Source organism: Silene latifolia, chromosome X (genome assembly GCF_048544455.1).
Source record: "Silene latifolia isolate original U9 population chromosome X, ASM4854445v1, whole genome shotgun sequence".
NCBI classification, from domain to species: domain Eukaryota; kingdom Viridiplantae; phylum Streptophyta; class Magnoliopsida; order Caryophyllales; family Caryophyllaceae; genus Silene; species Silene latifolia.
Window position 1 is genome coordinate 110119 of NC_133537.1, and position 13482 is coordinate 123600.

The 13482-nt window shown below is 37.6% G+C and overlaps 2 protein-coding genes across 2 annotated transcripts; both read right to left on the reverse strand.

Annotated features, from left to right (window-relative positions):
• Window positions 1-420: 420 nt before the first annotated feature.
• LOC141622095 (uncharacterized) lies at window positions 421-4259 on the reverse strand. Its single transcript, XM_074438146.1, has 2 exons — window positions 1548-4259; window positions 421-1134 (listed from the first exon to the last, which is right to left on the reverse strand). Exons 1-2 carry the CDS (start codon window positions 4129-4131, stop codon window positions 683-685), a joined length of 3036 nt encoding a protein of 1011 aa, XP_074294247.1. The 5' UTR covers window positions 4132-4259; the 3' UTR covers window positions 421-682.
• Window positions 4260-10433: 6174 nt separating this feature from the next.
• On the reverse strand, window positions 10434-11851 carry LOC141621956 (transcription factor NAI1-like). Its single transcript, XM_074438062.1, has 3 exons — window positions 11848-11851; window positions 10771-11155; window positions 10434-10729 (listed from the first exon to the last, which is right to left on the reverse strand). The coding sequence occupies exons 1-3, from the start codon at window positions 11849-11851 to the stop codon at window positions 10534-10536; spliced, it is 585 nt and encodes a 194-aa protein (XP_074294163.1). The 3' UTR covers window positions 10434-10533.
• Between the last annotated feature and the right edge of the window lie 1631 nt (window positions 11852-13482).

A 13482-nucleotide genomic window follows, 5' to 3' on the forward strand; every position in this document is an offset into this window, starting at 1 on the left:
ATAATCAATAATGCATGGACCAACATGGAAATGGGTAACCACTAACCAAGATTAAATAAAAAACACTAAAGTACAAAAAAATCAATGTTCAAACTACAGCTGTGCTAGTAAAAGAGTTTCAACGACTCCACCCTTGACGAAAATGACCAATCTTTATTACAACACCTCAAATAATACTACTGTCGACTGACTCATATTATCATTTTCTGAGTGTCGTCCACTTTTTTACTCTGTCCAAATTCAGCAGCTGTACTACTGTACTAGTACTATTCAGGGCTGTAAAAAAAACCAGCAGTATTTGCTCTAAAATCAAACCACAAATTCTAGAATAAGACGGTCCTTTCTCGGTAAGAAAAGCATTCATTTATTAGTTTTATAAGGGGACCGTCTGAGAGCGTAAGACGGTTTTACACATGAATTACTCTCGAACAAAGCAGAAGCACTTCAAGGGTAATAATAAACAGTTGTTCATGAAGTTGACACTAAAATATTGGAAGCGAATACACACACACAATGACACAACTGTATGTACAATAAAAACCAGGAAGAAAATGATGAACCCACAATATTAAAGACACTTCAAAGTTAGCACCAACAAATCTACCTAGCAAACCCTGAAATTCAAGCTACTCACAATTCATTGATTCTTGATAGAGACGGACGGCTAAATCGAGATATAACACTAAATGCTAAGGAGATCGGGTGGTGGGGAAGTTGGTGTTGTTGCCGGGTCGTGGTTGGCGTTTGATGGAGAGCTTGTGATGTCGGTATTTTGATGGGCCGAGTCTGTGGGGGACGACTCTCCTTGTTTGGCGTTGGGTGGTTTCGGGATGTCTAGGAGGATTTGAACTACTTCCCTCATTGTGGGTCGTCCGATTGCCTGTTCCTCGACACAGAGCATGGCCACGTAGAACATGTGCATGACCTCGTGGATAGGAACGGAGGAGAGTCTCGGATCTAAGACCTTAAGGACTCTTTCTTTGTTACCGTCTGTCAATTTTCTTACCCATTGGACAATGTCGACCCCGTCTCCGAATTCTCCAACTGGTTTTCTGCCGGTTATGAGTTCCAAGAGTACCACGCCAAAGCTGTAGACATCGCTTTTCTCATCAACCTTCAAGGTGTAGGCGTACTCTGCGGGAAATTAGCAAAATCGGAGTGATTAGATGCTTGAACAACCAAAACTAAAGCTCCACATAAGACACAAGGACTTTCAAATCAAGAATTCTTGTTCGTTTGCAAGTTAGTAATAAATATGGATGATTAGGTTTGTCGAAAATAACCACTAACAAGTACACAATGACCCTTTGAAAGCCTTTTGTGAATCCTTCATATCAACAGGATAAGATATACGGAGTAAGTCGTCGAGTTATTCATCATTCAATGTACGATGATTAGCAGAACTGTGTATGAAACAAGAGCACTGTCGTCTGTCTAAAGCATAAGCGAAGCAACTGGATCTCATCATATGAACAACCATTACAGAGTAATTACAGTATATAATTATTATCGATGAAAATTAAGATTACGAATAAGAATCATCATACCTGGAGCAATGTATCCATAGGAACCAGCAATGGCAGACATGCATTCAGAAGTGCCAGAATCCTGCAAGAACTTGGCAAGGCCGAAATCAGCAACATGAGCCTCAAAGCTCGAATCCAAAAGGATATTATTGGACTTAACATCGCGATGAACAATCAACGGGGAACAGTCATGGTGGAGATAACAGAGCCCCTTGGCCGCCTCGACTGCAATGTTATACCTGGTATCCCACCCCAAATGACCTCCTTTCTTGCCATGAATCACCTCTCCCAAGCTCCCATTAGGCATATACTCATACACCAACAGATTTGTCTCATGGTTTGAGCAAAACCCTAACAACCTAACAATGTGCCTATGCCTAATCTTCCCTAGGGTTTGAATCTCTGCATTAAACCCGTGATCATGAGACGACCCTCGACTCATTGCAGGCAACCTCTTAACAGCCACACTATCACCATTCGGCATCACACCCTTGTAAACAATCCCAGCTCCTCCCTTTCCAATAATATTATCCTCCTTCAAGCAATCCAAAACATCATCCACAGTAAAGTCCAACCGCTGGAACGCAGTCAGCTTCCACGCTCTAGACTCGCTCGCCTTCTTCAAAGACCTCGCCTTAATAATAGCCGCCACTGCAAACGCAATAGAACAGACCAAAAGCCCAATAACCAAGAGCAGCTTCAGTGAAGCAGACAACCCCTTAACATGAGGGGTGTGAGGACTATCCAACAAACCGTTCTTACACGGACCCAAATACGGTCCACATAAGTCTGGATTACCGACAAAGGAAGTATAATTAAAGTAACTAAACTGCCCAGTTCCGGGGACTAATCCCTTGAAATTATTATACGAAAAATCAACAGAAGTTAAACTTTGCATGCTAGAAATGGATGCAGGAATATTACCAGTCAAGTGATTCCGTGAAATATTCAAGTAATTCAATATCCGCATATCAGTAATCTCCTTAGGTATATCCCCAGACAATTGATTCCTACTAAGATCAACATAAGTCAACAACTTACACTCACTAATCTCCCCCGGAATCGCCCCCGAAAACTTATTACTACTAAAATCAACCTTAGACAACTGCTTCAGCTTCCCAATCTCCACCGGAATCGCCCCCGAAAATCTATTCCCATCCAGCATCAACTTCTGAACACCCGAAAAATTCCCAATAGAAACCGGAAGCGGACCCGACAGCTGATTATTCGACAACGAAATCTGACCCAAATTAACAGCAACTAACTCCTCACTATCCGGAAACCCACCCGTTAACAAATTATCCTGAAGCTCAACCTGGGTTAACTTGGGTAACCCGAATAATCCTTCCGGAATCGACCCGTTTAAGAAATTCTCACCCATTCGGATCCTCGCTAACGACTCACACTTCCCTAAACTCTCCGGAATCTTCCCAAATAAGAAATTACCTAATGCAATTAGGGTTTGTAATTTATTACCGTTGCATAAACTCTCAGGTAACTTACCGGTAAGTTTGTTAGACGAAAGATCTAGAAACACTAAATTACCGTTACTCCCTAGCTTCTCCGGCACGCTACCGGTAAAATTATTCTCCCATAGCTGTAACACCTGAAGCTCCGGCAACTCGCCGACGAACTCCGGAATCGCACCGTGTAACTTGTTACGAAACAGGTTAAGTAAGGTAAGGTTACTGAGTCCGGCGAACGAGTCAGGTATCTCGCCGGAAAGAACATTGTTCGACAAATCAAGCGACTTTAACAGCTTCAACTGCCCCAACTCAGTTGGGATAGTTCCTGATAAAGTGTTGACTTGAAGGAATAATGTATCGAGATTCTTCAGATTTCCCAACTCCGCCGGAATCTCGCCGGAGATTCCACAGTTCGCGGCGTCAAACCGGACGAGGTTGGTTAAGTTTCCGATCTCCGGTGGGATTCTGCCGGTGTATGCGTTGTAATATCCGATATAAAGTTCTCTCAAGCTAGTCACATTACCGAGTTCTTTCGGGATAGTTCCGGAAAGCTCGTTTCCGGAAACCGCGAGATATTGTAGCTTCTTCCATGTACCGTATTCTTTCGGGATCTCGCCGGAGAAGTAGTTTCCACCGAGATGAAGGTGACGTAGCTCAGGCAATGACGTCACCTCCACCGGTAGTGGGCCCGTCAAGTTATTGTTGTAAAGGTCGAGGATTTCGAGGTTTTTTAAGGAGGATAACGATGGAGGAAACGTTTCGTTGAAGATATTGTTAGAGAGGTTGAGAGTACGGAGGTTGGTAAGGAGAGAGAGACTGGCCGGAATCTCGCCGGAAAACGAGTTGGCGGCGACGGTGAGGTTGACGAGGTTTTTTAAGAAGCCGATATCAGGTGAGAGTGTTCCGGTGAGGTTGTTGTTAGAGATATCGAGGGAAACGATGACGTTTTTGGAGCACGTGACGCCGGACCAGGTACAGTGGTTGGTAGTGGGTAACCACGTGGAAAGAGTGTGTTGTGGGTCAGAAGTAATGGTGGATTTGATGCCTAAGAGGGCTTTATATTCTGGGAGTATTCTTCCGCCATTGATGAAGCTTGTATGAAGAAGGAGGAGGAGGAAGAGTAGATGAAGAACACGCATTTTTGGTTTGAATTATTTTGGGGTTTGGTTGGAGAAGAGTGAGGTGGGAGGAAAAGAGTGTGAGGGGAAGTGAGGTTGGAGTGAGACTGAGCTGATTATTTTTATTGGAGAGATAAAGCAAGTTGTTTTTGTCGTTATTTGGAATTAGTAGGTAGTCCAAGTTTATCTTAAAAAAAAAAAAAAAAAAAAAAAAAAAAAATTGGGTCGGGTTAATGTCAGGTTAATTGGGTATATCCGTCTCAAATAAACCTGATAACCAAGTTAATCGGGGTCGGTCAGTTCAGGTCGGGTTTGCAAAAATTCGGCCAGGTCGACTATTATCAAGGCATTTCTGGATAGTAATCAATTTATAACAATAAACATTCAGATCGGATTATATTGAGTCGGGTCAATTTAAATTCGGGTGAGACTAGTGTCTAGGGATGGCAATGGGTCGGGGACCCGACCCAGACCCTGAGGGTCGGACCCTAACGGGTCGGGTATGGGTCTCATTTTTTCAGACCCAATGGGTATGGGTCGGGTATGGGTCTTCAGAAAATATTTGAATGTCCGGTCCGGTCTAAGTTATGAGACCCATACCCGACCCTTAGACCCTTTATTAAAGAAAAAAAATCAAAATTACAACTTTTCTGAATTCATACTGACAGACTGTGGAAACTAAACTAAAGTCTCTTTCTCTTCCCTCATCCCATAAAGTGATAAAACTCAACCAAACTCTTCTGACAATACCACCACTCCACCACTGACACAAGAAAACCACCACCACAGCACTGATACGCGACCGACAACCACCTCTCTAATAGCCGGCGACCGACAACCACCATTAACGGCAGATTAATAAACTCATAGTGTTAAAATAGTATGAATATTTTTTTTTTTTTAATATTATGACCTATCATTGCGTTAATCTTTATTCTTAAAGTCATTTAAACTCTGACCGTGGGTAGACCTGACTCTACCCTTACCCATGGTCGGGGATGGGTCTCAAATTTTAGACCGGGTGCCGGGTGGGTGACGGGTCCAAAGGAAAATCTCGGGTGGTCGGTCAGGCGGACCTACCTGCACCCTACCCATTGCCATCCCTACTAGTGTCTTGTGTTCGAGTGTTTGGTCAAGTTATTTAAATCGACTCTATTTTATTAGGTGTATTAATAAGTTGGATCAACTAGGGAAAAAAACAAAACAAAATGGGAGGATGGATAATTTGCTGGTTACCAAAAAGTTTCATTCATTTTGTGTTGTTTTATGGAGGGTATGTATTATTTCTTGTTTCATACATCTAGGTCGTTGCAACTTGCAAGTATATTTTTTGGGGTTTAAGTTTTGTACAAAGTAATTGATGGTTTTGTATTTTATTGTTGTGATTTGATTAGTTTTGAGGTTAATTATTAGTGTGAATTTGTGATTATGTATTTGTCGGTTTTATGTAATTATGTTGATTAACAATGTGAATTGTGATAAATTTTAAATGTTTACGTACGTTATGTTGTTGTTGTATTGTGTAAAATGATTAAAGATGGAAAATTGAGAGGAGCTTTTGTTTGAGAATTGATGGTTTTTGTTGTGTTTGGTTTTAGTGGGTTTGATAGATTGCATGAAATAGGTTTGTACTACTATATATTAACTAGCTAGTAGCTAGTCATGAGAATACATTTTAGGGATCTCCTCCTGTATCCATCCATCCATGTTGTTGCTTTAGTAATGTGGGAATCGGAGAGTATATACACAAACACTAGCTCAATCATGGAGTATATCATTTGATACTTCCAACTCCGATCCTTGCTTTTCCATTCAAAATACAAGGTACATAAACAGATTTTATCGTCACCAAACTCAATTCCTCAAGGCTCATGAACAAGACATGATTTCTTATAAGTGAGATATTCATACTATGTCAAGTAGTGAAATTTCAAATTTAAACAAGTTAAACTATGCATGTATGATGTATGTACAAATGTACAATTGTAGTATTGTGCATGACATATATAGGTGGAGACCGGAGAGTAGAGTGTGATGACGGTCTTACCCTCGAAAGTACAGAATATTACTTTGATTCCCTAACTAAGACGTATGTAATATGTATATCCTGCCATATTTTACAGGCAACATCTAATCCACAGAAGATGGGGGTACTGGTGGGGTGCCAGGACAAGCAAGGCTTGAGGCTTCCCTTCAAGATCAACAAGGAATGCCACAGAAGAAAGTCTCTTTGCAGGATAATAATGTCCCACTCTTTGCTTGCAATGGTCCCTATTCTTTACCGACTGAATTTTCAATTTACTCAAAATCCCTAAACATGGGCTCATTTATTCATTTATCCATTTACCCACTGATGATATTGTCTTTTAGTTGGGCTGATGCCAATAATTCGACCCGTCTCAAACTACATCCTAAATGACGAGTTAAAGCTACCCCGACTAAATAAAAACCCGAATTTACATAATGAATTGCAAAACATTTGAGACGTATAGCAAAATAATCGACTTAAATAGGCTTTACAGTTTTTTTTTTTTTTTTTTTTTTTTTTTTTTTTTTTAGGTAAGAAAACTAGGTTGATCCTCTAGCAGAGACAACCTATCTCATCCTTTCGAATGAGGAGGTAAGTTCACCATTTATCAAACCATCTCGAAAGAGTTGGACATGTCCAATCAAGCCATGAAGTCAAGAACCTTTTGGCTTCATTTAAAGAATGTTTAATTATCACTTCATCGAAAAAAAAGGTCTAATTTCACATCCTCGATAATACTAGAAATTTCCCACGGAATTTGCCAAGACTAATCGAGTTAATAACACATAAGTTATCACCCTCCACAATTAACTTTGAGATTCCTAATTATTTAGCTGCTAAAATACCTTCTTTTAAAGCAAGTGCTTCCGCAACAAGGATACTATTGGATCCGCACTTTTTTGCTCCCAACAAAACGACTTTACCATTGTGATCTCTTATAGAATATCCTAAAGCAGCTTTATTACCTTTTATTCTCGATCCGTCAAAATTTAGCTTTAGGAAACCGTTTGTAGGTTTTTCCCACCAAATATCTTCCTTACTAGAATTGTTTCTAGCTGACTCTTCTACCTCGGGATTGTTGAGATCCTTAAATCTAGTCACATTCCATGTCTTAGTGCTATTATTACATAAAGTAATAAGTTTGCTAATACTTAAATTAACATTATTAAATATAATATCATTTCTATGGAACCATGCATTCCACCAAATAAAAATAATCTTTATAAAGTCATCTTTTGGAATTAAATCCTTGAGATAATTAAGTTTCGTTAGAAAACTTTGACTTGTAATAGTATCATAATTTGACAAAAACTCGTTGAAACTAATAATGTTCAGGTCTTGGATGACAGACCTAATCAAGGGACATTCGTAAAAGAAATGATCTTTGTTTTCAATAGGCTTTACAGTTTACACTTGTTTACAGAGGATCATACTCCCTCCAAGTTTTTTCAATCCTCCCTTTTACTTTTTGCACCAAAAATAAGGAAAACAATAAAAAATGGATAAAGTAGTGTGAGTTGTGGAGAGAGAAAATAATAAAGAATAAATAATGGATAAAAAATGAATAAAGTAGGATAAAGTAGGGAAAATTGTTGACTTTTTAGGAGAGAGGATGAATAAATAATGAATAAAAGATAACCAAAAAAGGAAAGGGGAAGATAAGAAAATAAGCTCAAAAGAGAAATAGGGAAGATTGATCAAACTTGGAGGGAGTATTAGTTTTGGTTGGATACTTGGAGTCTTGGACTTTTAGGTAACAATTCACATTATGACAGTTTAATCAGTAATCAACTATGCAACTTTACGTAACAAGAAGACGTTTATGCAAAATGAAGTTCTTTTAATTAAGATCGAGTCAGTTATGTATGCAACTATGTACCAATCGGATTTGGCTTTCACCAAATACACCGATTTCGATTTGATTTGGTATTATTATAATTTTGAATAATATTTTTAAAAAACCTATTTTTATTCACCAAATAATTACTAACATGCCCAAATAAAAAATATTATGAATAAAAATAGGTTTTTATCAAATGCTTTCTTGTATAATTTTATTCATAATAAGGGTTAACCTATGCCTAAATAATTACTAACGTGCCTAAATGTAAATAGTTTGTACTAATCATGTATGCTAGGTGTAAGTACACAAATATATAAGTGTTAGGTGAGATAAATAAGCTAGAAAAGTGTCTTAGGAAAAGTGCAAAGTGTAACACCTAGGTGTGCAAGATGTATGATGCATGCTTATCCTATGCCCCGTGGCGAGTCCAGGATTTTGATTTCGGTGTAGCAAAATATATACTCAAGGTAAAATGTATAGATAATTAGTGTGAAAGTAGTAAATTTTGGTGTAGCAAATCACAAAATTCTAACCAAATTTTTCGCCTTTGGTGTAGCGGCTGCGACACCGAAGACCTTAGTGGCCTCGCCCCTGCCTATGCCCTTATGAAAGTAGGAAACCTGCTTGTAGTTGTTGAATATTTTGCATAATGCCCTTTTGAAAGTAAATTAAATATATGATTATTTATGACAATGTCAAAACCTTATGTGTATATACCAACAAAATTTGAGGAAGAAAATTTACTTAAGGAAATGTTAATAAATAAGCAAATTTATCTATAGGGTAAATAGTTTGTACTAATCATGTATGCTAGGTGTAATCAATATATAAGTGTTAGGTGTAAGATAAATAGCATTTGATTATCTTTAAGAAATTTACTATTTTTTGTTTTCAAATAACCGTGGAAACCTTTTTTTGTAGATTTTATTTTTTACGAACACATAGTAAGTACAACCATAAAGAAGGTTTAATTAGGATTAAAGTTTTTATAATAAAAAAATTAGTACTTTTTATTATTAACAAGAAAGTTGTACAAGGGAAGGATTTTATAAGAGAGGTATTTTTTAAATGAACTTAGCTTGAATAATAGCTTTGCCTCTATCAAATGTTTTCTTGTATTAATGTGTATTTTGTAGGTAGAGATTAAAGAGAAAAGTTACTCTAGGGGAACTCAGGCCTCTACTCTTTCTAACTTAATTTTATCTCATTTTAGTTTAGTTCAGCTCTATTCAGTTCAGTTTAATGCAGCTCTATTTAGTTTAATTCAGCTCGGTTCATCTCTTCACAAATTAACTCTTACTTTAGCTGCATTCAATTCAACTCAGCTTCATTCAGTTCAACTCAGCTCAACTTCATTCAGTTTAACTAAGCTCTGTTCACTTCATTTCAGTTCAGCTCCGCTTCTTTCAACCGATAAGAAGATGCCTTACTCTCTATAAATAATTTTACCTACATCTCTATTTACAGTTTTTTTGAGCAACAACATACAAAATTGGTGATTGTTGGATACGATCGGATTGAGAATTCCTTGTGTTACGTGGTCCAACTTGAACAATAACTCCAAGTTGTATAATGGGCTGCTGCTTCAAAGGGACCAGCCCATCCACTCTGCCGTCACAGTTTTATTACGGGCCTACCGTCCTTCTGAAGTGGACTTGTCGTTAGTATCTCTCTATTTTCAATTGTCCCTTATTTTAGGCTTACATAGTTACATGCCCTTGCCACTCTCTTTTCTTATTTGTTTTTCAACAATTATAATAAATTGGGGAGCGCCCCTGCTCTCTACCATGATCGAGGGTCAGTTTTTAGCAGTGAAGGAAGGGTATTGGACGGTGATGGTTGTGGTGGGTGTTAGCAAACACATGAAAATAGTAGATTGGTTGGTCAAATTACTAATTACGCCGGAATGTGCGTCCAACACGACAATATTAGGTGTAGTTTTTGGGAGGTACCCTAGTTCTCGACTTCTCGTCCTACCATCCTGGACCTTGTTCAGCTAATTCTTGTATGTTTTCAAGAGTTGTAGTGCTGTCATCCCGTGTATTGTTTAGTTAGATTTTGAATTCCCATAAGTGAAGAATTTGAAGTAAAAACAAAGGGGATTGCAATCTCTACATCCTGGAGCAGATATTAAACAGCGTTTAAGTTGATGTATGTCACAAATTTTATGTTGCAATAATTAAAGCGTGTGCTCGACAATTGCAGTTACGCCTTTTAATTGCACTTTGGTTTGATAATTTTGAATGTATGTGTGGAAAATTGATGTTTTTGGAACAACAAAATGTACTGTGTTGAATTATTTATTACACAAGTACTGATGAGGATGAATGTTCCATGACGTACACTAAAATGACCGACCACTCTACATACAAAGCTGCGTAACACTTTATTTTAAGTGAACTACTAGAAAAGGCACACACCATTTATTAATTTATTTGCATTAAGAGATCCTAAGAGTCTTGCATTTAAAAGATGGATCGTATATTGTCAACAACTTGGTGAGGTTCCATGTCGAAATCTGGTTCCATCTGTAGAACAAAAAATGACATTGTTACGGAAAACTAACATAGAATTTGTGTCTGAGTCTAAGTAAAGGAGAAAAGAAAAGTAGCCGAGTGATGATGGTAATGTCGAGAGTGTTGCTGTTAAATGGCATGCTACAGGTGTTTGTGACCGAAAGATGAATATTTTCAATCTTGGACAGAACCCCGATTTGCATCTCACAATGAACCTTGATCAACAGTACACACTTGTATTAGAAAACCGAGCTTCGACTTGAGGGAATTGCTGCTCATCATGGGTTTGGGTTTGGGTTACACCACCACCACTACTGTGACTGCTTTCATTTTCGACTACTAATACCCGAGATCTTTGGACCACCACAACTGATTCAACCGCTCTCTTAGCTTTGTCTTCCTCCAGGATCTTCACTCTTTCTTTGAGTTGTTTCATATGGGTTATAGCCTCACCAAGAACCCATGTTTTATCCATCTTTTTGAGACCGGGAATAAGAGCAGAGAGAGCGATAAAACGCTGACTAAGGTTTTGACGACGTCGACGTTCAGCAATAATATGATTCTGAGATTGATGAGGAAGCCTTCTAGGGCGCTTGGTGTTGTTGGGAGCAGGAGTAATGTGAGTATGATGTTGATTGAATTCAGATGAGTTGCATTCTGATTCGGGGGGGTGAAAGTGAAACCGTGTCCTCCATTAGGAGGCCACCCATATTCATATCCACCAAACAATCCCCCACAAACACTTGCAACAACATCGGATCATCCACCTCCTCCTCCTGCTTCATTCCCCAATACTCTTTTTAATTATTTATTTATACTAACATTTTTACAGCGTTTTAACATATATAATTCTGGTTTGAATATTTGTAAATGCTAAGCCAAACAACTACCAAGTAACTCACACTAAATTAGGATACCTCGGCTGATGTTAACATCAGACTCTTAATAATACCCACTTTTAATATCATTCCTAAGTCCATGCTAAATATTTTGCGATTTTGTATAAAATCCAATTACTACTACTGCTCGCAAAACTAATTCCATTTGAAAATTTGAGTGTGGGAAAAAAAGATGAATATTCATTTATTTTATATATGTATAATAAATAGTCTTGTTTTCAGACTGTTGACATGAATAAGTTGTTTGCTTTTGAAATCGTGTTGCATGTGAGTTGTGACACACGTCCGTCGGATCAACTACGTATCATCCCCTCATCCACTCTATCTCATGCAAATTATTATTGTCTTCTTATTTGCTTCTTACTTAAATATCAATATGCTTATTTCGTTTCCGTAACTCTCTTTAACACGGACTTATTCGTCTGAAATTTAACACCGACCAAAAGTAACCCATTAATAATGATAAAATATGAGCAAATTTTTTGATAAATATTAAGTTACTAGAACAACTTTATACGGAGTATTATAAACTCACCACATTTTCTCCGTCTTTATTTCAGACGTCTAAAACTCAATTTTGCCATTTCTTTTTTAAATTTTAACATTGTGAAAATTTATATGCTTGTTCCTACATTTTTCCTTTAACGTTACCACTAACCTATTTTATTTTTTAATACAAGTATAACTAAATTTTAGTATACTCAATCATGTACATTCACCAATGTCTTTATCAACTTAAATTAATGCTACAATAATTTATTAATTTCTGAAGATTGAAGACATACTCCGTATGAATTTGGATTTTGTCGACCATCGTGAGTCGTGACTCGTTATTGCAATTTGTCAACAAACAAGAATAACCAAAATGTTAATTGGTGAAATTTCGATAAAATAAGTGCGCATTATCTTTTAAAAGCAAGTTCAATAATTTAATCTAGCAGGAATTTGCTTGCAATTTTACAAAATTTTAAGTTAATGGCTAAACCACTAAAGTTCTCCATAAAGGTTTTAACCAGGAATAATTCGTTTAAAGTCAATAAATTTTTTATCATACATAGATATAATTGTCCCATGGTTCAAATGGCACAAGATTTAAGAAAATGAGTTAAATAACGTAAAGTATTGTGGTGTAGTAAGGTAATTGGAGAGATGAAAGCTATTGTGAGGGTATTATTGTGGGTGGAGTGATTAAAATAAATATTGTTATGAAGTGAAGTGATTAAAATAAGTATTGTTGTGGGGCTAAGGTGGGGTATTGTTGTGGATTGTAGGGATTAAAATAAGTATAAAAGTTTATCAAAAAAGGACAATGGGACATTATTGTGAATAAACGGAAATAAAAACTGGGACAATTATGTAGAATAGGAGGGAGTATATACTATGACCACAAACTGGGTAATTTGTGAGTTTTAAGTTTTATAAATATATCAAATTAAAATATTAAGCCCATTACCGGCAACCCAAAATGTCTTCTGTTGCTACTTAAATTTTTCCTAGACGCTTTATCTAACCCGAGGAACTTTCCATGTGATTTCCGGAGAATTTTGTTCCGTGACCCTGGAATCCCGATAAACCGTGTATTATACACTTCAATTTGAACCGCTCGAGAGGTCGTACCAGACCCAGTTTCTTTTTCTCCCGGTTTTTCAATCACGCGTTCGAGGTCATTTCAGGAGTTAAACTATTCGATTCAGCCTCAAATAACGAGCATTAATCCATTTTCACGATTATCCGAGGTTCGACGAATGCTGGTTTATGGCATACCGACACCATTTCAGCCGTTCGGAAGGTCGCACCGGACCCTGTTTCTTTTTCTCCCTATTTTTCAATCACGCGTCTGAGCTCATTTCAAGAATTAACCTGTTCGATTTCAGCCTCAAATAACGAGCTTTAACACATTATTCACGATAATCCGAGTTTCGGCGAATCTTGGTTTGTGGTACATCAAGCACCCCAAATGTCATCCGTTGGTGTTCAAATTTTGCGTGGCCTCCTTATCTGACCCGAGGAACTTTATATGTGATTTCCGGAGAATTTTGTTAGGGACCTTTAATCACGAAAAACCGTGTATTATACACTTCAATT